Source organism: Mycteria americana, chromosome 10 (assembly GCF_035582795.1).
Source record: "Mycteria americana isolate JAX WOST 10 ecotype Jacksonville Zoo and Gardens chromosome 10, USCA_MyAme_1.0, whole genome shotgun sequence".
NCBI classification, from domain to species: domain Eukaryota; kingdom Metazoa; phylum Chordata; class Aves; order Ciconiiformes; family Ciconiidae; genus Mycteria; species Mycteria americana.
Genome location: NC_134374.1, coordinates 26,062,846 through 26,086,478, shown reverse-complemented (window position 1 = coordinate 26,086,478; position 23,633 = coordinate 26,062,846). Strand labels below are relative to the sequence as shown.

Below are 23,633 nucleotides of genomic sequence, written 5' to 3'. Positions count from 1 at the left end.
AAATTCACCCTTAATTGACATTGAAAATCCCCCGCCGTTCACGGGCTGTGGTGCTGTCTCAGATACCTGTCAACGCCTTTTAGACCCAGTGTCCCCCTGTCAAACTTTTATTTGGCCACCAACGTCCCCCGGGACATTCAGGAGCCACCGGTCCAACGCGTCACGGGGTGACGGACCCAGTCCTTCACGTGGCTGCGCGTCTCTGGCCTTACACCGGCCTCTGTCCTCTTAACGGGCTCCAGCCCCGTGTGGCTTGCGCGGTATTTCCCTGTATGACAGCAGTAAGGCAACCACGCGGAGCGTCTGCAGAGGATTGGGTCTGGCAAAAAGGGCAAATTCACTTCATCTGAACTAGTTTTGCTCTGTTAGGCTCCAGCCATTTCTGCTGCACCACGATGTTCACCGTGACCTACAAATTACATCGAAATTGCCGATACCCCTGACCGTTTCTAAGGGCGCGCAAGCCGTGCAGTCTGGCAGAGCTGGCGAGTGCCGCCTTGCCGGTGCGGCGCTGGCAACGCGTGCTGAGCCGCGTGCCTGCGGTCCTGCCGAGCAGCCCTTGGAGAAGCCTCTGCTCTCCAGCTGAACAGCGCCGAGCCTTCCAAACAAAGTCCAGTTCCCGTGAAGAAGAAGAAGGTAATTACTGTGTGCACGTGCAGGACGGGTTCAGCCAACATCTTCCTTCTCACCTCCTTACTCTGCTGAAAGCCAAGCGCGCCCGGGTAAGACACAACCAGCGAATGGCTGGCAAGGACGGTTTCCGATACTAATAACGGTAGAATTGGTCAGCTCTCTGCCCTGGCTCTGACTTCAGAGCGCAAGGTGTCCAGATAAAGCTGCCAGCGTCACTTTGGTCTGTCTTTCGGGAAGTCCTTGTGATTGCTCACACACGCGCACACACACACACAAGCAAGGGCTCCAGGGCTCGTTTGCTTCTTAACCAGGTTGCAGCCTGTGCCACGCTGCGCCGATCACTGCCCCATCGGCTCTGTCGGTCGTTCATCATCCCCCAGCCAGAGGAAGAAGACCGGGCACGGGAGACGTGGTGGTTGCAGGCGTGGAAGGGCTCCAGGGCGGGCGAGCGAAGAGCCCAGGGACCCAGGCCTGAGGCTTACGTTGGCGAGGGGTGTCTCGGGGTGATGTGTCTGCACAGAGAGAAACAGAGGGAGAAGAGACACACCTATGAAATCTCATGAAGATGGTCATGCAAAAAAAAAAGACACTTTTCCCCTCTTCGCTGCTGGCGGCACAGCCCCGGCTGGGCTGGCAGGGCGGTGGTGCGGCTGCTGCGCACCCGGCCCCTCGGTCGGGAGGCTGCCAGCTCTCCGCCGCCGGTGCTGGCAGGGCTGCCCCGTCCCTGCCCCACAGCATCGCCTCTAGCTGAGGCCGGGACGCTGTGCCAGCCGAGCAGGGGCCGGGGACCACGAGCAGGGCACGGTGGGGCTCTCCCGGCTGCCCTCGGGGCAGCGGCTGGCGCTCGGGTGTCTCCGTCTCGGCTGTGACCACAGGAGAGCCAAGTCCGAGCCGCCAAACCCGCTGTGCGGGCAGAGCCAGGGCTCGGGCAGCCCAAAGGGGTGCGGGATGCGCAGCTCGGGCCGGGCAAAGCTGTGCTGCCCTGGCCGGGCGAGAGCCGCCCCAGCCCTCCAGCCCGGCGGAGACGGGGGCTCGGGGGGCTCAGTGCAGCCCGGCCTCCAGAGGGAAGGGAGAAACGCTCGGGCCAAGTGCTCTGTCCTTGGCAGTGGTCTTGCTCCGGAGCAGAAACCCACTTAATATCCACAACCGCCATTCAATTTAGAAAAAGCAACGCTTTCCAGCAGGGAGGAGGGCTCGCTGGGAGGGCTAAGAGGGCTGCAGAGCTCCACTTTGCGCTGCCAGGTACATTTTTCTGCAGATTCCTGGCCCTAACGCTCCTGGCCCAGTTAGCAAGCAGCCCCTGGCGCAGGCAGGCGGCCGGGTGCCCTTTCTGGAGCTGTGGGATAGCAAATGCAGCGGGGCCTTTTCTGACAGACTCCGTCAGCCGAGCGAGCGGGGCAGCTCGGGGACACAGCAGCTCTCCCGATGCAGCAGCGGGGAGCAGCGGGCTGTGCCTGGCGGGGGGCCCTCTGCTGCAGAGTGGGCTCTAACACCAGAAATCAAGCGAGGAATTAATCTTGCTTGCTTTTTTTTTGTTTGTTTCCCCCCTGAAAATATCTCCTGTCAAGCAGGCCTAAGATGGCTCCGTGCTTCAAAGCAGTTTGCTTGCCTTTGTCCTCAGAATAGCCAGTGGGAAGTTTTTAAAACAGAAAAATTGTTCCATTTCCTAAAACGATGGTGAATTGCTTTAAACACATATTTCAACAGTGATTTACCTCCCCAGGGGCCCCGGGAGCGCTGCGCACGCTGCGCAGGGTCTGGGCTGCGCTCACCCTCTGAGCCCGCACCAGCGACGCTCTGCACGCTGGATTATTTCAGGAGATGCGGATGGGCCTCGGTCAGCAGCACAGCCCGAACCCATTCCACCTGCGGGGACCCCCGGCGTGCCGCTTGGCCAGCGTCCCCGTGGGACGCCCACCCGCTGCTGAAGCCCCGCGTCCGCGGGGGCCGCCCCGCGCCTCCTCCAGCCGCGGTCACGGGCCCCTGTCCCCCGGTGGCCCGGGCAGCTCCGCCATCCCCCTCGCCGAGCTGGGCTCAGCCCCGCGGCTGGGCGAGCGCAGGGCGAGCGGTGCGGGCGCTGAGCCGCGCCGGCGGCAGCCTGGCGCCTGCCCGTGCAGCCCGGGCCGTGCACGCGCCGCGCCTCTGCATCGCACTGAGGGGGCAGAATCCGGCCGTCGAACTGTCCTGCGACGGACGATACCTTACAGCACGCGGTTATCCCAGTCAGAGAACAGAAATAGGACCAGGAGCCAGCAGGACGCTAGCTTGCCGCGGGTCTAAAACTGCCCATTTAAACGAAGCAATTGCAGGCAGTGGCCGGAGACTGCCGCTGATACAAATCCCGGTGCGGAAGGATTTCCAGCTGTGAGAAACAGAATAGGATGGAGTGCATGAGGTCATAGGGCCTGGTAATGAGCAAATTAATTGTTCATTATGAAATTACTTTAGTCATTTAGTTTAGTTTCTCCAATTTGCATAACATAAGCTTTTGCAACTCCGTGCGGGACAGACTAATGAAAACTCCGGGCTTCGCCCGGAGCCCGCAGAGGGGCCCTGGCTGCTGCCGTCCCGCTGGCCCCGCCGGGGCCCGGGCTGCGTTACGGCCGCTGCAGAGCCCCCGCGGCGGCCCCGGGAGCGCCCAGGGCCTGGGCGAGGTGGCGAGGGCTCTGGCAGCGCGCTGCTCCTCTCCTGCCCAGCTCAGCAGTTTGCTCAGCCCAGCCCCAGTCCCTGTGGGGGCACCACGAGGTGCTTTAAGGTGCAGGTTTTAACAGGAGAGCAGCGTGCAGGCGGCGCAGGAGTGGGAGGGTGGCAACGTGCCATCCATGCCAAGCCTCTGGCACGAGGCTTTTGGGCTGGGCTTTTTTTTTTTAACCATGTGCGAACACACCGGCTTCGCACAGAAACCGTCCTTACTGTCGGGGAAAGCACGGAGGTGAATAACGAGGCCGGCAGCACGCACCGGCAGCACGCGTTGCTGAGCTGGGGCAAAGCCATCGGGTCCGCCCGCGGAGCCGTCTCGCTGACGAGGAGACGCGTGAGCCGCCCGGTCCGGCTGCAGCAGCCCCCGCGCCGGCTGGGCCGGGGACGCCCGGGCTCCGGCCCCCCGCCCCGCTTTTGTACCTGCCCTTGCCGCGGGGCGGCCGCTGACCGCCCCCGCAGCTCACCCCAGCCCGCCCGGGGAGCGGCAGGGCAGGCGGCAGGGGCTGCTCGCGCGCGACGTTACCCCGCAGGAGACCCCCTCCGCAGCGCAAGTACGCCGTGCGCCGGGCGAGGAGCGTGCGGTGCGGGGAAGGCATCGCTGCCCCACCGGAGGGGTGCTAGAGCTGCCAGGAACTCGGTCGGTCGATGACAGGGGCTGCCTGTTTCTTGCTGCTGTTGAAGGTCGTGTCTCGGCACGCTTGGCACCTCCTGCATCCCGCCTGACTTGAGCAAACAGTGCCGGGAGGGGCGCCGGGAGCCGCTCTGCCCTCCGCCTGCGCTGGGCTCCGGTGGCTCGCGCGGCAGCCGCAGACCTCAGCGGGGTCACGCCGACTCATGTGCTCTTGGCATGAGGAACGTCGGCCAGCTCTGGGGTTTGCTCCTTATCCAAAATTGCTGCCGCCTCCCACCGCCGCCGGCCGGTAGACGCCGAGGAGAGAGCGAGCAGGGCCCTGCGTGCCCCGCGTCCCGTCCCCGCCGGAGCAGAGCGACCGCGGGAGCGTGGCGCGGCGGCACGGTGCCGGGATGAGCCCGCGGGGCCGAGGCACCGGGGAGGGACCAGGGCGCGCAGGACGCGGAGCAAAGGATGCCGGACCCGTGAGGGGACGGAGGTCCTGGGGGGCAACGCGCGGGGGTGAAGGGGTACATTTCTCTAAGCCTCCATGGGAATGGCAACGTTTTACGTACGATTTCAAGAACCTTCAGAAGCTCTGCCTTTGAGGAGCGCTCTCACAGGCTCTGCTAGAGGCTGCGAAAGCACTTCTTCTATAATCTGAAAATATAAGGAAAATGAAAGTATCGCAGCTTTTACTGGTTCAAAGCATCTCCTGATTTTTAAGCCAACTGCAGGATTTTTTTTGGTGGCCCGACTCTTGATTTATGGATCTATAGGCCAAGTAATGCTCCTGACGCTGCCAAGAAAACGTCTGGTGTAGAAAGCTGGTTCTAAATCAGAGCATTCAGCAGTTAATTGTGCAGCGAGATGGGCCAGAGAGAATTACGGAGCTTAAAACTAAGACTCTGATCTTGCAAGAAGCCCTGCGTGGGTGGATTCCTGCGCCTGCATGGGTCTCTGTGCAGCACATAAATTCAAGATGTCAGTGCTCCACTAAGCACATTTCAACTCTAAATTTATCATATAGATGTGTCTACTGAAGTGTCCCTTTAACCTCTCCAAATTCTTCCTCTGGGAATTCCTCACTGAGGCCCAGTCTCAAGCTTCGAAACTACTTGTTTTGATATCTTCTCCCTGTATAAAAACCTACAAGGTTTTACTTATTCTGGAAAATATTTTTCTTGCTCAGATGAAATAAAAATATTTTCCTTAAGAAAGCAAACTACACACCTGTGGGTTGGGACACCAGAATCGTTGGGATAGTGCCTCGGTGCTCGTTCCAGTCTGTAATCATTTACTACAAGGGCTAATAGAAAAAGAAAACAGTTTCTTTCCCTGAATCGCTGTTGTTTTGAAGGCATCCATCCTGGAAAAATTACACCCCCGAAAGGAAACTTCAGAGAAACAAGGAGCCAGGAAAAAACTAAAAAATCCCCAAAACCAAAACCAAAACCCTACACCCCTCAAGCTGCTGCTTCAGCTCCTGCTCCCCGGGCATCGAGCCCCGTGTCAGTCCCGGGCAGGGGACGCTCCCGGGCACCGCAGCGGGGGGTACCGGGACGTGCCCCCGGCAGGTGCCCGGCCGCGGGTGCCGCACACGGGGCGAGGGGCGGCCGCTGCTCCGCAACGCTGCCGTGTGTTTTTTCCAGCTTTAACAAGGATCTTTTTAGTTAGTTCTGGGTTTGAAGCTTTTCATGCTTAACCAGCAAGCCCGGAGCCCGAGCGACTCCGGCGGAATCGTGCAGTGAGCTTTCTGCCGGCCCCGGGACCCGCGGTGGCAGCCGCGGCTGCGACGGACCCGTTGGGCGCGGGTCGGTACCAGCTGCAGCGAGGCCTGGCCGAGCGGCTCGTCTGGGGGGGGGGGGGGGAGACGGGGGCCGCTCCCAAGCCCACCCATCCCCGTGTGCTTCCTGCAGCCTCTCCCTGCCTCCCGCACCGCTCCCAGCGCAGGGCCCCGGCCCCGGCCCCGCTCTTCATCTCCTGCTCCTGGCTGCAGCAGCACCCTGCGCCGGCCGCTCGAGTGAGCCGTTCCCACCTCACGATCACTTCCCTCCCCAAATTACTGCTGAGACAAACCTTCACCCTGTCCCTCCGTACCCCGAAGGTAACGCGGCAATAACAGCCCCAAATACTCTCGGGATGAAAAGCGGGAGAAGGTTTCAAATCACGAGAGAAATGAGATTTTGCAGTCTGTAAGCCTTGCTTGGGGGGTAATCAAAACCTTGCCGTGGTGAAGAGGGGATTAGGTTAATTTATAAAAGGACACACAGAGGGTCGCGCCACGGCCTGCGCCGCTGGCAGGCAGGACCCGCGGGGCCACGGAGCGTTCCAGGCGACGTCCCAGCACCAGCCCGAGCCGCCCGCTCCCGCCCTGCCCGGCCCCTCTCCTGCCCCGTGCCAGCGGGCGCACCCCACGGCCCGGCCGGCGGCCCCGGCTTGAGCACCCGCCCCGGCGCCGAGCTCTCCTAAGCAGGGACTTGAGCAGAGCCCTCGCGAGGGAGCGGCTTCACCGTCCGAGCCCTGCGAGCACTCACGCTGTAACGAGCCGCACGTTGGGCTGAGGAGCTGAGGAAGAGCGAGCTCTCCCCAGGCTCCCCGGCCGGTTGCGCGCTGGAGGGATTTGATCAGGACTGCGGGCTCTCGCCAGCTTACGTTATTAGGCTTAGTCTTCCCAGCTGAAGAGATTCAGCTTTCTGAAAAACAGAAAGGGAGCAAAGGAAGCGTTGCACGTTACGTACCACGAGCCTCACGCGTGAACGGTGCGATTCGGCCAGCGCTAACGGCAGAGCGCGGCTATGAAGAAATCGGCATTCCACTCGCGCTCCCTGCCAGGAGAGTGATTTTATTCTTTGGTAAGAGAAGAAAGGCCAAGGCTGTCAACATGCAGAGAGCTGCAGTAAATCCTGCCGTGGGGAAGGTGCTTCGGGGACTCCTTTTCCATTCCTGCTCCCGGCAGCGGATGGTGCAGGGGCTTAACGGGCACCAGCGATTCCCGGGGCTGGAAGCAAGACGCGGTGGCCCGGGGGTGGCGGGGGGCAGGCACCCCACGTCCAGCTGCCCCTGGGGGGAGCTGCGTGCCGCCGCCGGGGACCGCTCCTGCCGCTGCAAGCGGGGTCGCAGGCCCCGCGCTGCGGTGCCGAGCAGGGAAGGGGACGGCGGGACCGTGCTCGGCAGGGACGGTGCCCAGCCGGGCGCTTGCTCAGGGGCCCGGAGCCAGGGCAAGGCACAGGCCCGCTCACCTGCAGCACACGCTGCAAAGCTCAGCACCCTTGAACTAGGGCTGGGACGGTACAAAATAGTTGCAGCAAGGACGCTGCATAGAACGCAGCCATTAGCAGCCTGAAAAGGGCGTAGGTGAGAACGCTCCCCGTCGTTCAGCTGAAGACAGTCAGAGATACCGGAGCTGAACTCATTCATCTCAAACTGCCGGAGCGGTTCCCGAGCTGCAGCCTTTTCCATCCACGTTACTGTTACTAGGTTAAAAAAACCAACAAACCCTCAACAAAGCAGCGAGCGGTGTATTTAGGAGGCGTGGTGGGAAGAGGCTGCGTCTCCTCTTCGGGGAGGGAAGCAAAGCATGCGGGCTGCCGAGCGGCGGGGCCGAGGGCGGCTCGCCCGCCCCACGCGTCCCCAGACAGCCCCCCTCTCCCGGCACCTCGCGCGCCGCTGCGAGCTCCTGCGGGGTCACCTCGGCCGGGCGCTTCTCCGTAAATTCAGGCTCAAAAGCAGGTTGCAAGACTCCCACTTAAGCTGTTTTCTCCTGCGAGAGGTCCTTTTGTTAAATAAAAGAAGCCTGAAAACCAAATGCTAGTGCATAACGCCACGTCAGAGTTGAGAGGGATGGGAAAACAGACGTGAGGAGGGGAAAAAGATGCCAGATAGATGGAAAGAAGCCGGTGCTGTGTCTGCAGTAACCATAAATAGGTAGAAAGGTGCTTACGCTGACAGAGGCTGAACAAGCATCAGTGAGCTGAATTTAAAAATGAGAAAACATTTAACAAACACATACTATCAAACACGCCTCTCCGCGACGGGCAGAACCACCACCCCCGTGCAAACCCACGGCCCGAGCCCCGCTCGCGCGCCCTGGCCACGCGCAGGGAGGGTCGGCCGCGTCCCCGGGGCGCTGGGACGGGTCCTGCGCTGCCCGCGGGACTGAGCAGCGGGATCTGCACAGCAGAGGATGGCTGCGGCGCGCGCAACGCTGGGACATTGTTTAAAGAAGAAAAAACCACACTTGGACGCTTCTTTTTTTTACTTCATGGAAACTTTATAAACACTTGAAGTAATCTACGCTTCTACATGACAAAACGGCTCCGACGGCTGATGTCCGGGGGCCCTGCCGTGCTGCACAGGGCGAACCCCGTGGTCCCGGCTGTGTCACTCCCACGGCACTGGCAGCAGGGACTGTGCCCCACAGCCCTCCACCAGCACGGCCGAACACCCTACAGCTGCTCCACCGCTGGTCCCCAGCGTTCAGCTGTGCGCACGGAGGAGGAAAAACCAGCGCAGACACACATGTGACAAATGACTTTAAAAGAACACAACGAAATACGTTTCTAATAAGCTGCTTCCCTCCATTGTTTACAATGTCAGACTTAAAACCGAGCTCCCTCGGATGTCTGTCTTCCCACGGACGCCAGCTCTGTCCCGCGGGATGCGCGCCGGGCAGCGAGCGCGAGGCTGACCGCACACGAGCAGCGTGGGGGATGCCACGGCCACCGTTTCCAACGGGACGGGTGCTGTGGGCGCCAGCGCTGCGCAGCATCCCTGTGCCGCCCCGGGGCTGCCGCCGCCAGAGCCGCCCGTGTCCGCGGAAGCCCGGGCGCTTCCCAAACCGCCAGCCTCCAGGGGTCCGCGCAGCACAGCCCCGAGAGGCGAAGGCGTTTTGGGAAACGTTGGGCTTCTGTGGAGGAACCGCTGGCCTGACGGCTCCGGGACAGCAGCCCCAAGAGGTGACGAAGCCAAGGGCGGGCTCGGGTGCCAGGGCCGGCCGGCAGCAGGAGGCCGGGGCTGACAGGGTGCCGCAGGCAGGTGGCTCCAGTGCCGGCAGCTGAGCTCACGGGCTGCTCCAGAGGCTTCCCCAGCAGCCACAGCCATTCTGGGCTGGTCAGGGCACCCCTCTCCCTCCTTCAGCCTTGCTGGCTCGCAGCTCCATCTTACCTGCTCTCTTAGATACCTGATCAGAAAAACACGATGCGCTCTGTTTTGGTGCTGCTCACGCCTCCCGGCCGCTCGCGAGAGGGTGCAGCAGAAAGGGGTCACCGTAGCTTTGAGAAGCCCTGAGACGCCGGTGTGCGTAATACAGTCTAGGCGTTGATATCACTGGTTTTCTGGGGTTTTTTTTAAAGCCACTTTTACGTGCCACTGTTCAAAGCAGGAGTGCAGGAGCGAGCAGCTGGGGCACGGCCAAAGCCCGAGGGAGCGGAAGCACCACTGACGCGACACGTGTGTGCCCAGAGAACGCCAGAACGACATTCAGCGATAAAGCAGACAGATGCACAGGCAAGGCAAGCCTCAGGAGACGGCACGGGAAGGGCCGCGGCAGCATCCGGCAGCAAACCTGCGCCAGGCAGGGCAGAAAGCACGCCCGAGAGGGTGGAGCACCCGGGAAGCAGCTAACGGGGATGTTTGCCCGCTGGTTTGGGAATGCTCCCAGCACCCAAGGAAAATCACTCAAAACAGGGAAGCTGCCTTTGGGCTGGAGGGAGGAAGCAGGGAAGCGCTCATTGCCTATTTACAGGTAAACGCTACAGCTCAGGAACTGAGCCCTGCTGTCAGCTGGAACCACAACAAGCCTCTACTGCTAACAGGGGTGCTAGGGGTGGTCCTGGCGGGGAGAAACCCTTCCCGACCAAAGGGCATCATCTACACGGCCGCTGCTGAGGAAAAGAGACGGACGTCTCTTGGATTGGAAATTAACGTAACGAGCAAACAAGAACCTGGGTGCCTCTTGGAAAAATGGTGGGCTTTGACCCATGTTCAGCGAGTTTCAGTTCCTCGCCACCTGGACCCACCAGAATCACCCCAGGACAGAGATTTTTGGTGGGCCTGTAGGAAGCGGATCTGGTGGGAGAGTGGCTCATGCCGGAGGAGGAGGAGGAGGAGGAGGAGCACCTGCTGCCTCCTTCTCCCAGCCGCACTCTCGGAGGCTGCTGACCCAACCAGCGCTTCCCAGAAAGCCGACCTGCAGGCAGGGGATGCAGCCCTGCTCGGGCAAAGCCCCCTGGCACAGCCGCGTCTGCCGGCGTGGTTTCCCAGGACAGGGGCAGGCTGATGCCAGGGGGAGATGAAGAGACGTCTCGCAGAGCTAAGCACGGTGGTCCCCCCAATTCCTGTCCTGCCTGCCTTAGCACAAAGAAGCGTTTCCAGTAACATACACTGCTCTCCTACACACTGAAAAAACACACTAATAGCTTACTGAGCGAGGAAAACACAACAAAGGAAGGAGCTTCTCATGGCAAGGGGGCCAACCCAAACTCCAGTCATTCTACCCTTGCATCCAAGCACGGGGAGTCAGCCCCTTGCGCTTCGACTCCAACGTCTGCCCAAGGTCACCCTTGCCAAGGTGCGTTTCCCAAAAAGTGAGCAGGTAAACGGCCGCTCCCGTCCTCCGCTGTCCCTTCCACAGCCCATCGGCCGGATGGCTCTGCCCAGCGCTGCCGGCGCTCGCCCAGCCCTGCAAACGCTGCCGGTCACCTGCAAGGGCCCACACGAGCATCCTGCACAGCCTGCGCAGAGAGGAGTGCGGAAGGACTGGGAACAGTTCAACACAAACGTCTGGGTAGGGTCTTCTCTCCATCGTTATCTCCCTCTCTTCTAATTTCTTGAGCCACTTCTGACAGCGTGCTCTGAAATTATCGTCTGGTAAGATAGCTGCTCTCCAGGGGCACTGGAACTGGAAAAGTCTTAGCTGCGACACGTCCGTTTCACAAGCACAGAAAATGTCCTGGGTCTAGCTGGGCTGAGGTGGCTACAAAGTCTGGAAGAAGAAAACAAGCATGCTCTATGCAGCAGCGTAAATTCATCAGCAACGGCAAAACCACAACCAGAGCGAGCCCAGATGTCGGCAGCGCCGTTAGCGGAGCGCTCAGGTTTACCCTCGCTGCAGCGAGGAGGCTCAGGAAGGGCAGAGCAGGCTGATTTACTCCACCCTGCCACACCGCCCCCCAACGAAGAGCACGGACCACCTCCGTCACTGTCTTTGTCACTGTCTTTGTCACAAAAGTCACTGTCTTTCCTTCTGCAAGGGTCTCCTACAGGAAGGACATTTCTCCTGATCTTTCCTTGGAGATTCCCGTTGCCTCCACTGGACTCCCACCACCCCATAAATGCTGAATTTGTGTTACATGTATGCTTTTGGTTTTTTATTTGATTCATTGTCATAAAGACGTACCTTTAGCCTCAGCTCTCATCACCTGGGATCCTGCCTTGTGGCGATGAAGAACTGTATATAAGGAAGTAGAAGAATACAGAAAAAAAATGAATGCAATAAGCAGGCTCAAACTCGGATCCACAAACCTAACTAGAGGGCTGGGTAACAGTCAGGTCAGGGATATATTTTTCAATATAACAAGTGAACTCACTCTCAACTCTAACAGACAACATTTATCACTTGCATGCAAACCTGCTCACACTGTTGGCAAGGGCTGGCGATCTTTAAAAGCGAGAAGCTGAAGCTTATTTGAGCAGATATTATTACAAATGAAATCTGCTGCCACAAACCACAATGCTTGCAGTTCAAAGCCCTGCCATCCCAGCCTAGCCCGAAGGCTTCGGTGCCCAAGCTATCGCTCCATCACACCGTACCTCTCTGCGGTGGAGCTACGCCTGCACACGCATTGGGTGTAGCACCATGACTCTCTGGCTCGCGCCTCTGATCAGCTGCTGCGATCTAACCAGCCCTCCTCATCTCTCCCATGATCTTATCTCTGGCTCTTCGCAAAGGCTGAGAAGTAAGTACAACGTGCGCTACGCTGACTTAGATCCGCACGCATGATAAAAGGAATCCATAGCTATCTTTATTACTTAGCAGCTTTACATTTAACTTAGCAAGTCTGTATCTGGATTCACATTTTATACTTTGTGCTCTTTGTTTAGTTCCAGCACTTTCGCTGAGACCCATCTCCCTCGTACCCACGAGTACGAGGCAAGAAAGGTCGGGGCTGGGGCTCCCCGAGCTGACTCGCTCTGCCTCAGAGGGAGCACCCTACGCAGCAGGGCTGCTTTTATTTACACGCCAGCTTCGCAGCGCCAGGCTTACTTGCTTGTTCTTCGGGAAGCTGTCTCAAAGAACTTTGTCCTAGAGGCCACCCTGCAAAGAGAACAAGAGATGTCACCCCAGTTATCCGATAAGGCAATTTGCTGATTAGATCTCATCTGTGCCAGGGAAAAGAGCAGTAGCATTAGCAGACACTGAAGACGATCCCCTTTGAACAACGTCTTTTGTGCCGAGGCAGCAGCCGCGCTCCTTGTGCTGCCAGCTCCGTTCCCCTCTGCCTTCGCACCGCCCTGGCCAGGCAGCCCTTGATCGCTTTTGGCGAGACTCCTTCCTTCCATGCTCTTGCTTATAATCCTACATGCTGCTTTATAAACCTGCATCCATCACGTTTTACGGCCTCCCCTTCAGTTTTTATGTGTTTCATATTTAGCTTCCAACTGTCCTCACAGAAAGAAAAGTTCTAACAAGTGGTTCAGGAGAGCCCAGGCAAGGCCTGTTCCTGCCCGTGGGTGTGAACCTCGCGGCACCTTTGCCGGACTAAGGAGTGCACACGCAGGACCCGGATCAGCTGCACAGCGCGGCTTTACCGGCAGCCCTCGCAGAGAGCGGGGGCCAGCGCAGAGCGCGCTCGGGAGCTCACCCACGGCAGGCGCTTCCCCCGCTGCAGGAGGTCGTCACTCGCGGGCTGCGCGGCTCCCACGGCAGACGCGCTTCGGTTCGTGACAAATGTTTTTGCAACTATGGGCAGGGCGAGGCTCCGGGGCCGGCCCCCGCACACCCCAGGGCTGCCGTGCGGTGGCAGAGCGCCGGGTGAGGGGCGTTAGCGCAGACTTGGGGTGCGGCCCCGCTAGGATGGCAGGGGAACGAAACGCGCGTCTTTGCTGGACGAGCGTCTTTTGCTGGACGAGCAGCGAGCTCCGTGGCAGCACCCAGGTTACAGCCTCCACACCAAACCGGTCCTGGCGGCTGGGCCGAGATCCCTGTGTGTTTAGTCACCCTTTTTTCTTTTTTTTATTCCCATTGAAGCCAGCAGGGTTTCTGTCTCTTTAAAATCGGAAAGAAATCTGATGATGAAGCTGAACTCCATCCAATTTCCTTAAGAGAGGTCCAAGCTGGATCTTGTCCTTTCCTGGGAAGTGTCTCATTTGAGAGGCTTGCTCAGAGCCTGGCAGGGAGGGGCTGTCCAGCTCTGCTGACATGAGAAATAGCAGAGAAGGTGATGGGACAAAGCTCAGCCCCAAGGCTGTACTTGAGAAGGTTCAGAGCTTTGTTTTCCCTGCGTGTGTTTGCCTTTGCCATGGCTACGCTCCCCTCCCAGGCTGTGCCCTCTCACAGCTTTCCAACGTGATGTTCAAACCCACGCTTGCACCAGTGTCGAAGGGACGTCCACGGCTCCAGCCATTGCACGCCACCGGTGCTGGAAACCAACGCGGTGTTTCTCCTCCTCCTCTTCCAGAATTCCCGGTGGGTGACACCAGCTCCTACTCCTGCCACCCAGGCTGACCTCGTCCCCCCGCACGCTCCCCAAGCCCCTGGGTGCCGGCAGCTCCCTCGGGCTGAGCTGCCCGCCCCAGGTACCGTGCGCCGCCGAGGGCTGCTGACTTACACGGATGAAGGCATGTCTTCTGCTGTTCCTGCTATCAGATCCGGCCTCTGCTCCAGCCTCGGAGGGACAGGAGTCCTGCATGGTGGGTCCGGCGGTCTCACAGGGGGACGCGTTATCACGGGCTTATCGCCATGGGATCGTGGCTTAGGGACGCCGTCGTACTCGCCTGCAAGTTTGAGGATTACAAACACTGAGTACGAAGCTTTAGTGGAGGGCTAGATGTTTATGAGGAGGCATTAAACAAGTTAGCGGGCTTAGTTCTGTCTGCCCTCTCTTTGACAGTGGCCGATAGCCAGAATTTAGGGAAAGAGTCCCAGGAAAAGGCAGTTCCCATTCTGCCTGCCCCCGCGCAGCCTTCCTGGCACTAGAGAGAGGGGCTGATGCTGGACCCTGCGATGACAAACTTGATATAGCTGCGGATTGCAAAGATGATATTGCCTGGGAACAAGTTTTCTTAAAGAAAACCTGTGCAGTGCCGCTCTTCAAAAGCAAGAGGAGTAGCACAAATTGGCGATCCCTGCAGTCCGGGGCTGCTGCTTCTCCGAGCTTTTATCTCGGACACTGGAACTACCTGTCCTCTCCCCCGGCTTTCTGCTCTGCTCGCAGGAGTTCCTGCCTCGGATGCTTTTCTTCCCCAAGATCCAGCCAACCTCGTTATTCACTTAACCCTCGAAGACTTAAGGAATACGTGTCAGCCTCTGCCTGACACCCCGGTGACCCCACACCTTCCCTCCAGCGCCCAGACCTCCAGGGCGCGTTTCTGCAGGACAGCAATCCTGCTCATCTTCTCGTCTGGCCATTTATATGGCTCAGAACCATCTTAAGGGCTGGGTTCCTGCCCTTCCGATTTAGACATTTCCACTGCTAGAGTCTCCTGTTTCTGATTAGCAATATGTCAAAGATGTTTTTCTATTTGGTAAGATAAATAATTGCTGCAACTACTTAACCAAGGCTTTGTCAGCCCCTTAGTTACCGAACCTTATTATATCCTGATGTGCTAGCTCAAACACCAGTCCTTAACCAACTCTCTTCCACGCTTGCATTTGTGAATTCTGATCCTGAATTTTCTCCTTGGTAAGCTGTATAACTTGAATTTCTCAGTAAAAGGCCTGTTTTCTAATCCTTCAGCCTACACTTCTTGTTTTCTCCAGTTTTTCAAATTATCCCCAAACTGTGCACACTAAAAGCTCAATACAGCATGCTAGCACTGATCTGCAAAGATCAACACAGACATAATATAACTTTATTACTACTTCAGTGTTCTCCTATATATATGTTCGAGGATCAACACAGCCAGTTTTATTACGCCGTGGCTCCAGGACATGCTGTCAGCGCGCCGTGTGTGATAACGCAAACCCATAACGCTTGGAAGCATTAAATGCAGTTGATGTATAAGCCAACTTTAAAAGCTATCTTATTCTTCCAAAACCAGATTTCCACCTACCATTTATGTGACAAATTTAAATACAGCCCGTAGCGTCAGTCAGATTAATTTGATGTTTGTGCTACCCAGCCAGGCCTTTCTTCTTTCTCTCCGTTGCACACGGGAGTCATTTGTCAAGAATACAGCCTGGTTTTTATTTTCTAAATAGAGGACTGTGAAGCTGTCAGGGTATGACAGCATCTGAAAAGCGCTGGAAAGTGCACCGGAAAAGCTGGCAAACTGCAGAAAGCAACACATCTGTCATTATGACCATCGTCCTGCGGATTTTATAAAACTCAGCACCAAATACCTGCTGTTACAGCAACGCGTACTGTCCTACAAGCGGCTCCCTGGCGTTGCGGAGGAGAATGTCTACAGACACGCGGATACGCAAACACCTACCTACCTGCCTTCCTCCACTGAACCGCACAACGCCAGCTCGGATCTGGCCCCAAACTAATTATTTCTACCTGTAATAAGTTTCTGTATAAAGCTTATTAGAATACAAACGATAATCATTATTTCCATTTAACACCAATGGATGAAGTGTTGAAATAAACGTTCCCAGTAAAGCCTCGGTAAGCCAGAAGCTGCGTCACAGGAGGCCTGACAGATAAAACCATCAGAAATTAAAATGTGACAGTGACTTTTGCCATTTTCCTCTCTCTGCTGAGGAGAGCCCTGACAATCCAGCATGCTTACGGCTGGTTAGACTGGGTACAAATTGCTTGGGGCTTAATGGTCTTTGTTTCGCTACTTAGGCTTGGATTTTATGAGTCCACTGAGCCAGGCTGAGCTCAGCACAAGCAGAGGCTCAGCTCCTGCACGGAAAGCCTGCTTCGTCTGCCACTGGTGGCATCTGCCTGGCTCAGCAGAGGAGGGGCAGCACCGGCACCAGCACCGGCACCGGGCTCTGCAGGCTGCTCCGAAACCCTGCAGCAGCCGCACCCCCAGTAAGCAACAGACCAAAAGTACCCACCGTCTGAAATAAAACGGGACAACTCAGGAGGCCAAGGCTTGATCAAACCCTCGGGCTGCCCGTGCCCATATCTCAAGCTATTCTGGTCTCCCAGCCCCTCTTGCTGAGCTACATCAAGAAGACTCGAGGCGAGAAGCCCACCACCCGCTCCGGCCGTCCCGGCGCACGATGCGCAGCAGGGAGGGCTGGCTCGGGCGCCCCGAGCTTTCCTCGGGAGAACGGCACGGCACTCCTTCTGCCTCGCTTCGGCCGGGACCCCAGCACGATCCACAGCCCCGGGCGCACACTCACCCTCTCTGCCGTAGATCCCTGGCCGGGGAGCCGGCCTCCTGGCCTGGAGCGTGGAGGTCCTCAGGGCAGGGCTGGCCACCACCCCGTTGGCAGCCTTGCTGGCCGGCTTCGCTCCTCCATCCTGCAGCTTGGCCACCAGCTTCCCCACCTCCGCCTCGGCACGCAGGTCAGGCCGACCCTCGGCGGGGGGACGCCCCAGCTCGTCCCCCCCCGGCCGGGGCGCGGGCAGGCGGCTGCGGTGCAGCGGCTTGGGGGCCTCCGTGCCGCCGCTGCCGTTGGGGGTCTGGCCGTGCCGGTCTGCTGCGGAGCCAAGGGGACAGAGAGCCATCGGGTTAGGAAGCAGCAGGAGGCGTCGCGGTCTCTGCCCTGTGGGAGTGCAGAGCTCCTGCAGCACCGCGGGACAAGCACGCTTGCGGCGGGGAGCCCGGAGGAGACGGCTGCTTTGGCAGCGACGGTTCCTCACTCTGAGCAAAACGCCAACAGCAAGTGGCTCACGCAAACGCCGAGGAATAAAGAAAACTGAAACAATGCTGAATCTAACATAATACACTTACGGGTTCCTTTTACAGTTCCAGTACTCTTGCTCATGAGGCGTTGTGTACCACGCTTTCATGTCCCCCCCAAATCCTTCGTCTCATCGCTCTTGCTGTGCTAGAGACCCACGCACAGGATGCAGAAGCGCTGCTATGAAACTGATTGCACGCTGCAGCCTCGGTGCAGTCAGATGCTAATGCTTCTGCCCCCAGTTCAGAGAAACATTTAAATGCAAGGCCATCTCTAACTACAGGAGCAGTCTTGTGATTTTAAAGAGCAATTTGCATCAATCATGTTTTGCCAGTGCCAAAAAGTACACTTGTAGTCTTAAGCCTAAAACATCATCAAAGCTCTGAAAACTGTCACAGAGAAAAAGACTTTTCATCTCTTTGGTGATGATGTGATCTAGGGCACAACTTCCAACGACAATTAGAGCAAACCGGGTGCAGAGAGAAATATGATTTTAAATCAATGTGCCCTTCGACACGATAATAAGGGCCTTACCGTTTCCTTACAATCAAGTGAATTTAACAGCAGAGTTGTACCTGGTCTAGAAAATGCTATCGCTGGGTCCTGAAAAAGCACTTCAGCGTTCTTGCTCGGGATGTAACCTCGCCAGCGCGGAGCCAGCCCTGCAGAGCCTCTCGGGACTGACGCGCTCGGGCCGGACTAGACGCCGGCAGCACGCAGCCCACCCCGCGCCCGGGCACGCTCGCCCCCGTCCCACCAACTCTGCTCCCCAGCTGCGTTTGCATCACTGTGCATTTTTGCCTCCGAAGCTACAAAACCTCTCCACTGGGCTTCTCATACGCAAGAACCAGTCTTAGTTTAGCTAACCGAGAACGCGGCAAGTAACAGGGGAAAAAAAATCCCCATGGAGTCCGAGTTGTGAGATGATGCAACCGATATGTGAGTGGTTTTTTGCTTTCCTTTCTCCCTGAACAACAGACCTCGCTGTCTGCCGTGCTCACGGCCTGGGAAGTGCAGTCCTGCTGCGTTACCTCCATTGCTCCTGGAAAGGCGTTAAAAGAAACAGGAGGGGCGAGAGGCCGGTAAGGCGTCAGTGAACAGCTGGACTGACCTCCACTTTCTTCCACAGAAGCACCGAAGAAGACAGGTCTTTCCCTCAGAGGACGTTTGGAAATGGTGATGGGTTTGTGCCGCCGGGCAGCCACCCTGGGAGGAGGCACCGGGGGCGCGGAGGTGTCTTCTGGGGGGCCGGAGTAGATCTGTAAAGGCAGACACATTTAGAGGACCCAGCCCGGCACGAAGGGGCTGCTGCCTCACCTCCAGCCCAGGGTCCACCCGCCCAGCACAGAGGCGGTGGCCATCACCGACACCTTCCCCGCGGCCCTGCCCAGCCTCCCACAGCACGAGGGTCAGCACCCCGGGGCCAGGCGCCGCGCCGGCATGGCGGGCAGCCCTCCGAGGACGGCACGCCACGCCACGGCCGTGCTCGAAGCTGTCGGGTCCCCCGGCTCTGGGAAGGAGTTTGGCAGCTGAGCCACGCCAGGAGCAAAGACCCAGCTCCTGCGCGGCACGCGGCCGCCCGCTGCCGTTGCCAAGGGCCGCCCTGCTCCTCTCTGCTCTCCAGCACGCACAGAAGCGGTCTGTGGCCCGAGCCACCTCTGACCGGCCCAGGAGGGCTGGAAAAGCCTGGGCTGCTCCAAACCACCCCGAGCAGCCGCGGCCCACGAGAGCCTGGCAGGGCCCTCGCAGCCGTCTGCTCCAGCCCCGCGAGCCCAGCCCCTCCAGCCTCTCCGCAGAGGGACCGGAGGCGCGCGCCAGCCGCTCTCAAGGGTCGGCAGCACCCAGGAAAGCCCCGGCCGCCGGGGCTAGAGAGGGGCTGGAGCAGGGCCGATGCCTTAGCTACGGCTCTGGAGATGTGTCCTGCTGCGGGCTTTCCTACAGACGGGCTGCCTGCTCTGCACCTTGCACACCCACTGCGGCAACTGCAGCGCTAAGCTAATTAACGCGGCAAAATCACAAATACAGACAAAATGTGTAGAAGCAAATTATCCCGCAGCAGATGAAGGAAGCTTTGAAGCTGACAGTTTCTGAGAAAACATCAAGATTTCCACACCAGTGAGGCGATACAATCTACAGAAAGCACCCGAACAAACCACCGCATGGTTTTAGATTTAACGCTAAAAATCCCTTCAGCTCTTGGCTTACAATGCAGTGTGTAGCACTATGAAATTATCTTGGATGAAATACTGGCATAAAAACAATGCTGCTAAGGAGTTTTACCTCCTTTTCTCACTGGTCACATGGCACCTATTTGGTCGGGTTTAATTCAGAGTTTCTTGTTTATCAGTGCTTTTTTTAAGAGCTGAGAAAGAATTAAGCCTCCGGGCAGTCTCTTGAAGATCTGAAACACCACATTAAGGACCAAACCCAACTACTCTTGTGTTTTTCCCGTTGATATTAACTGAATTTATATCAGGCTTTAAAGAGTGAGTTACTACGAACGCGGTGGCACAGGCTGCCAAGACCCGAGGCTGTGCTGCCCGTCCCAGGAGAACGCGGAGCCGGTCCCTTCCTGGCTGTCGGCAGGAGACGGCTCAAGCCCAGAGGACGAGAGCTCCCACCAGACCCAACCGACAAGCAGGGCCACCGCTCCCTCAGCGCACGCTTTGTTACAGAAGAACAATTTTATCGTGTCACCCAGAAAAATTTTTAAATGAAGAAATTAACATTCTGATTTGATTAAGTATGCCATTTTTGTAATTTAAACCAAAAGCATGTTCTTTCTTCTCCCAGCCCAAGAGCAGTTCTGGGAAATCAAGATGGGGGATGAGAGAGAAAAACACGCCCCCCCGTTAACCTTCTTGATCCCAGAGACCAGGTAGCGCGTACCACGGCGAGGGTGGGCACCGGCCATCTCCGCAGCCGGGGTCCCCACACCTCTCCTGCTGGGCCGGCGCAGGGGCAAGGCCGGACCGGAGCTGCGCCTAGCCTGGTCTGCCCAGGCTTTCACTCAGCAGGCTCGGTCTAAGGACAGCGTGCTGGTACCCGGGCTTTGCTCCTGACTTTGCCTGCCCTGCTCTGCCTCAAGGGAGAGGAACGACACGCTCTGCAGCTGCTCTTGCGGCATGCAGGGCAACGACCCAGACGAGCTCCCAACCCCGATCTCGTCGTTTCAGCTGCTTGTCCTTCCCGATTCGGTGACCCGGCGTGGCTGCTGATGCTAAATGCCGAGAGGGGCTCTGCCCTTTGCAGGGCCAGTACCTTTTCTCCACTCCAGAATAACAAGGTCCGGTGCGTTCCCCCTGCCTGGATTCAGAGGAATTTGCTGTGACATTAACAGCCCAGGATTTAAAAGCAGCAGCTCATGTATTATTAAAATGGCAAAGGTCTACCTGCAGCAGGGCAATTTTTTTGAAACATCAACCTCACTCCTATATATTGACAAGTGTCCAATATTGTTTTTTAAAGAAAAAAAGTGTTAACTTCCCCATGGATGCTTATACAGTACCACAGAACGCTGTTTTCACGAGATGCTTTTCAACATCTGAAAACCATGCTACAACCCCCCGCAAACTACTTTTTTTTAAGATGTGGGTGCAGCCTCTGCTTTTCTTCTGCCTTCTAAATGAAAATCCAAGTTAAACAACTTGAAGGTACAAAGATATTGACAGACCCTCATATTTAGAAGGTTTGTACAATGAAGAAGGTGTTTCCAGAGTGATCAACTTATTTAATTTAACCATGGCACTGAAATATAAGCTGTGGAAACAGTAATTATCCACAAAGACTTAATGAATAGTTACTTTGTCCTTAGAGTCTTCATATTGCACTATATAAACCATCTCTCTCTTCCTCCAGACTCATTTAGAGTGTTTGCTCATGTGTGAGCTGAAGAAGCTGTCAGCGCTGATGCTGAACTTACAAGCTCAATCTAATAAATGTACTAGCTCAATCTAATAAATGTTACTAACTTAACCTTATCACTGAAGAAATGAAAAGCAAGCAAAGAGATGTCTGGCTTAATTAAAGATTTAATTCCAGCTCTTAGAGGTGGCAGTGTGAATCGTGTGTTGACTCAGTCTGCACCGCAGGCTGTCCAAGAGGGGAGGACAGAGGCTCAGTTCTGGAGCAAGCTGCACGAGGACCCCAGCACACAAACGATTCCCTGTTTTGCTGTGGGAACTTATTTAAAGTGTTTGCAGAGACCTACAAAGAAACCAGCTTGTGATTTTCATGAGCTTCTTGTGTGGATACTCAAAAGTCTCTGTGAGCTCTTTCATGCCGTTTCTCTGGTTTCAACCTTCAGCACCGCAACCGACTCCCACGGCACCCATCTGGTCCCCATCTGGTTGCTCCGACTCCACATCCACTTTTGCAAGAGCCCTGCTCTTTCAGCTTTGGCCTCCTCTTCCTTTCCCGAAAAGGGAGCTTCACTTCTGCACATGTGCTGCCCTGTCTGCTGGCAGCGCTACTCCATCCTCCTCACAGCAAACAACAGCCTTTAAAGGATGGCTTCAAACTTTCCCTACCTCTAAGACATAAGAGATTGCCTGGACACTTTGTAATGTGAAAAGGTAATACGGTATTATTCAAGGTATTATGAAAAGCTGAAGGACCAAACTCACCCCTTCGAACCCAGTGCTGTTATCAGGAAAGCAATCTGCTCCCTGGCACGCTGACCTGAATGCAAACGCGGCTCAAGTTTTTAAATATTAACATAGAGCTCTATCATCCTCCAGCCACCCTGAAAACCCTAAGCCACTGTATCAGATATCACGAGGAGAAAGCGCTAATGCAGAAGAGAGTGGAATATGCTGCTTTCCGTCAGGAGACAAAACGCCACATGACAAAAAGCTGTTGTCTGCATGTGAATCTTCAGCACCCACCGCAGCGGACTAATCCAGACTGTGCATTTAGGCAATGCTCTCGGACAAAAATATCCAGCAAAGACCCCATGAGAGGCGAGCGGAGCCTCGCCAGGGTGCACCGCCCTGTGCCCAGCACCGCCCCAACGCAACAGCCACCGGCCGCTTGCTGAAGTCTTCTCCGACTGCTCAGCCCCAGGCAGCAGCTCCCCTCCCCAGGCTTGCCCACGCCATCCCTACACCTGGATCTGAACAGGTCGTATGCACAGCGGAATTATTTTCATCAACCCTTCAATACTTGTCTGCTTTGGGGTTTTTTTTCCCCTGTATTAATAGTTGTATAGGGTCTCATCTTGGACTGTGCCCACAGAAACTAGTTAGGCTCTGGTCGAGCTCCTGTCTTCAGCAAAGGAAAGAGTAAAGTCCTGTAATGTCCAGGCATAGAACAGGGTTTTTTTTTTCAATAAAGATTCCCCTTATTTAAAAGGAGAAGCAAAAATCCCTAGACGGAGGGTCTCCTTCAGAACTAGCTAAAGGCAACGGTGAGGAACGTATCTGCTACACTTTTTGTTTCCTTCTGAAGCATTTCAGAAGAGTGTATTATATAAAAACCCCAGCCCCTCAGGAGACTCCAGAAAAAGGAGCCGGAGCTGTGCAGCGTTGCCACAGCAACAGCGTGCGGGACCACGGTGGAGCAGGCGGGAGCTGCGCGGAGCCGCTGCCGCGGCTGCCTCCAGTACCTTCCCAAAGTGCTCGATGAGGATCTCGACCACTATGTTTTGGAACTTGATGTTCATCATCGCCGCCACGGTGTCCTCCTGTGCTCGCATGAGGGTAGGTCCAAATATCACCCCCATGTTGGACGGTGACATCAGATTCTCTCGGCTGTGCTCACATATGCTGCGGAGAGGAGGGAAAGAAGGAACAGGTTTTGGGTCGGTTTGGTTTTTTTCAAGCAGATCTTATTCCAAGCAATAAAAAAAGGACACGGTAAGAATCAGTCATTCAATTCTCTTCATTTTGTTTCAGCAGAATTTGTTTCCCAACCCTACCAGAGGTAAAACGTGTCTCTGGTTACGGCACACACGTTTGGCTAGGACAACTGTTTGGGAGAGCAACATGCTGACAGCATTTTTATTTGATCCCTTCCCACTCCTCGCTCATCTTTTAACTCTGCAAGCAAAAGTCATCTGTGCAACACATACAAAAAAGGAATCATTTAAATCGGAATATCCTATTTATCCAAAACTTTGGCTTTAATTTTTCCTCTCTCTGAAGGAGGAGGACTGAATGCAGGGAGCACACTTTGGAGGTTTTCAGTAAATCTCTACACAGCATCTTCTTCCTGGAAGAACCACTGTTTTCCCAGAACAGAGCGCTCTCTGTCCAGCAGCCTTCAAGCCTTGGAGGAGCCTGCAAGCCTGCGGAGCAGCACCGATGGCAGTACTAACCACCGAGGTGGGCACTACCTGTTTCCAGAGGTGGACCAGAGGAGAGAGACTCTGCTGCTGACATGTACTGAATTCTGGCTTTGCCCTCTAGCTCTGGTGTTAAGGAGGTTTCTGTCAGCACGAAGGGGAGGGGGGACAGAATTTAAGTGTGAACACTTTAAGGAATAAACACAGTGACCACAAGGAGAGCTTCATTGGACTGCATGCCAGACACTCTCAGCTCTGCCACTTACGCAGAAAGGTCTCTAAAAACCACACAAACACATGCATGAAAGGCTGGAACCAGATGGCAGGCAGGATCCCCCAGCCAGCCCTCCTCGCCCCAAACAGGGGGCACGGCACCGAGG

The 23,633-nt window shown here is 56.5% G+C and overlaps 2 protein-coding genes across 7 annotated transcripts in view; both read right to left on the bottom strand.

Annotated features, from left to right (window-relative positions):
* EDA2R (ectodysplasin A2 receptor) overlaps nucleotides 1-23,633 on the bottom strand; it is a 311,154-nt gene that overhangs the window by 188,817 nt on the left and 98,704 nt on the right. The window lies entirely within an intron of this gene.
* OPHN1 (oligophrenin 1) overlaps nucleotides 8,203-23,633 on the bottom strand; it is a 69,263-nt gene continuing 53,832 nt past the window's right edge. For 4 of the 6 annotated variants that reach the window (XM_075513279.1, XM_075513282.1, XM_075513280.1 and 1 more), the window contains 7 exons: nucleotides 22,576-22,735; nucleotides 18,082-18,229; nucleotides 16,467-16,766; nucleotides 13,774-13,939; nucleotides 12,210-12,260; nucleotides 11,343-11,393; nucleotides 8,204-10,928 (listed from right to left, as the gene is read on the bottom strand). In XM_075513279.1, coding sequence (XP_075369394.1) covers nucleotides 11,351-11,393; nucleotides 12,210-12,260; nucleotides 13,774-13,939; nucleotides 16,467-16,766; nucleotides 18,082-18,229; nucleotides 22,576-22,735 — 868 coding nt within the window. In that variant the 3' untranslated portion in view covers nucleotides 8,204-10,928; nucleotides 11,343-11,350. Of the gene's footprint in view, nucleotides 10,929-11,342; nucleotides 11,394-12,209; nucleotides 12,261-13,773; nucleotides 13,940-16,466; nucleotides 16,767-18,081; nucleotides 18,230-22,575; nucleotides 22,736-23,633 lie in introns of all 6 variants that reach the window. The other 2 variants (XM_075513277.1, XM_075513278.1) reach the window with 2 other exon arrangements.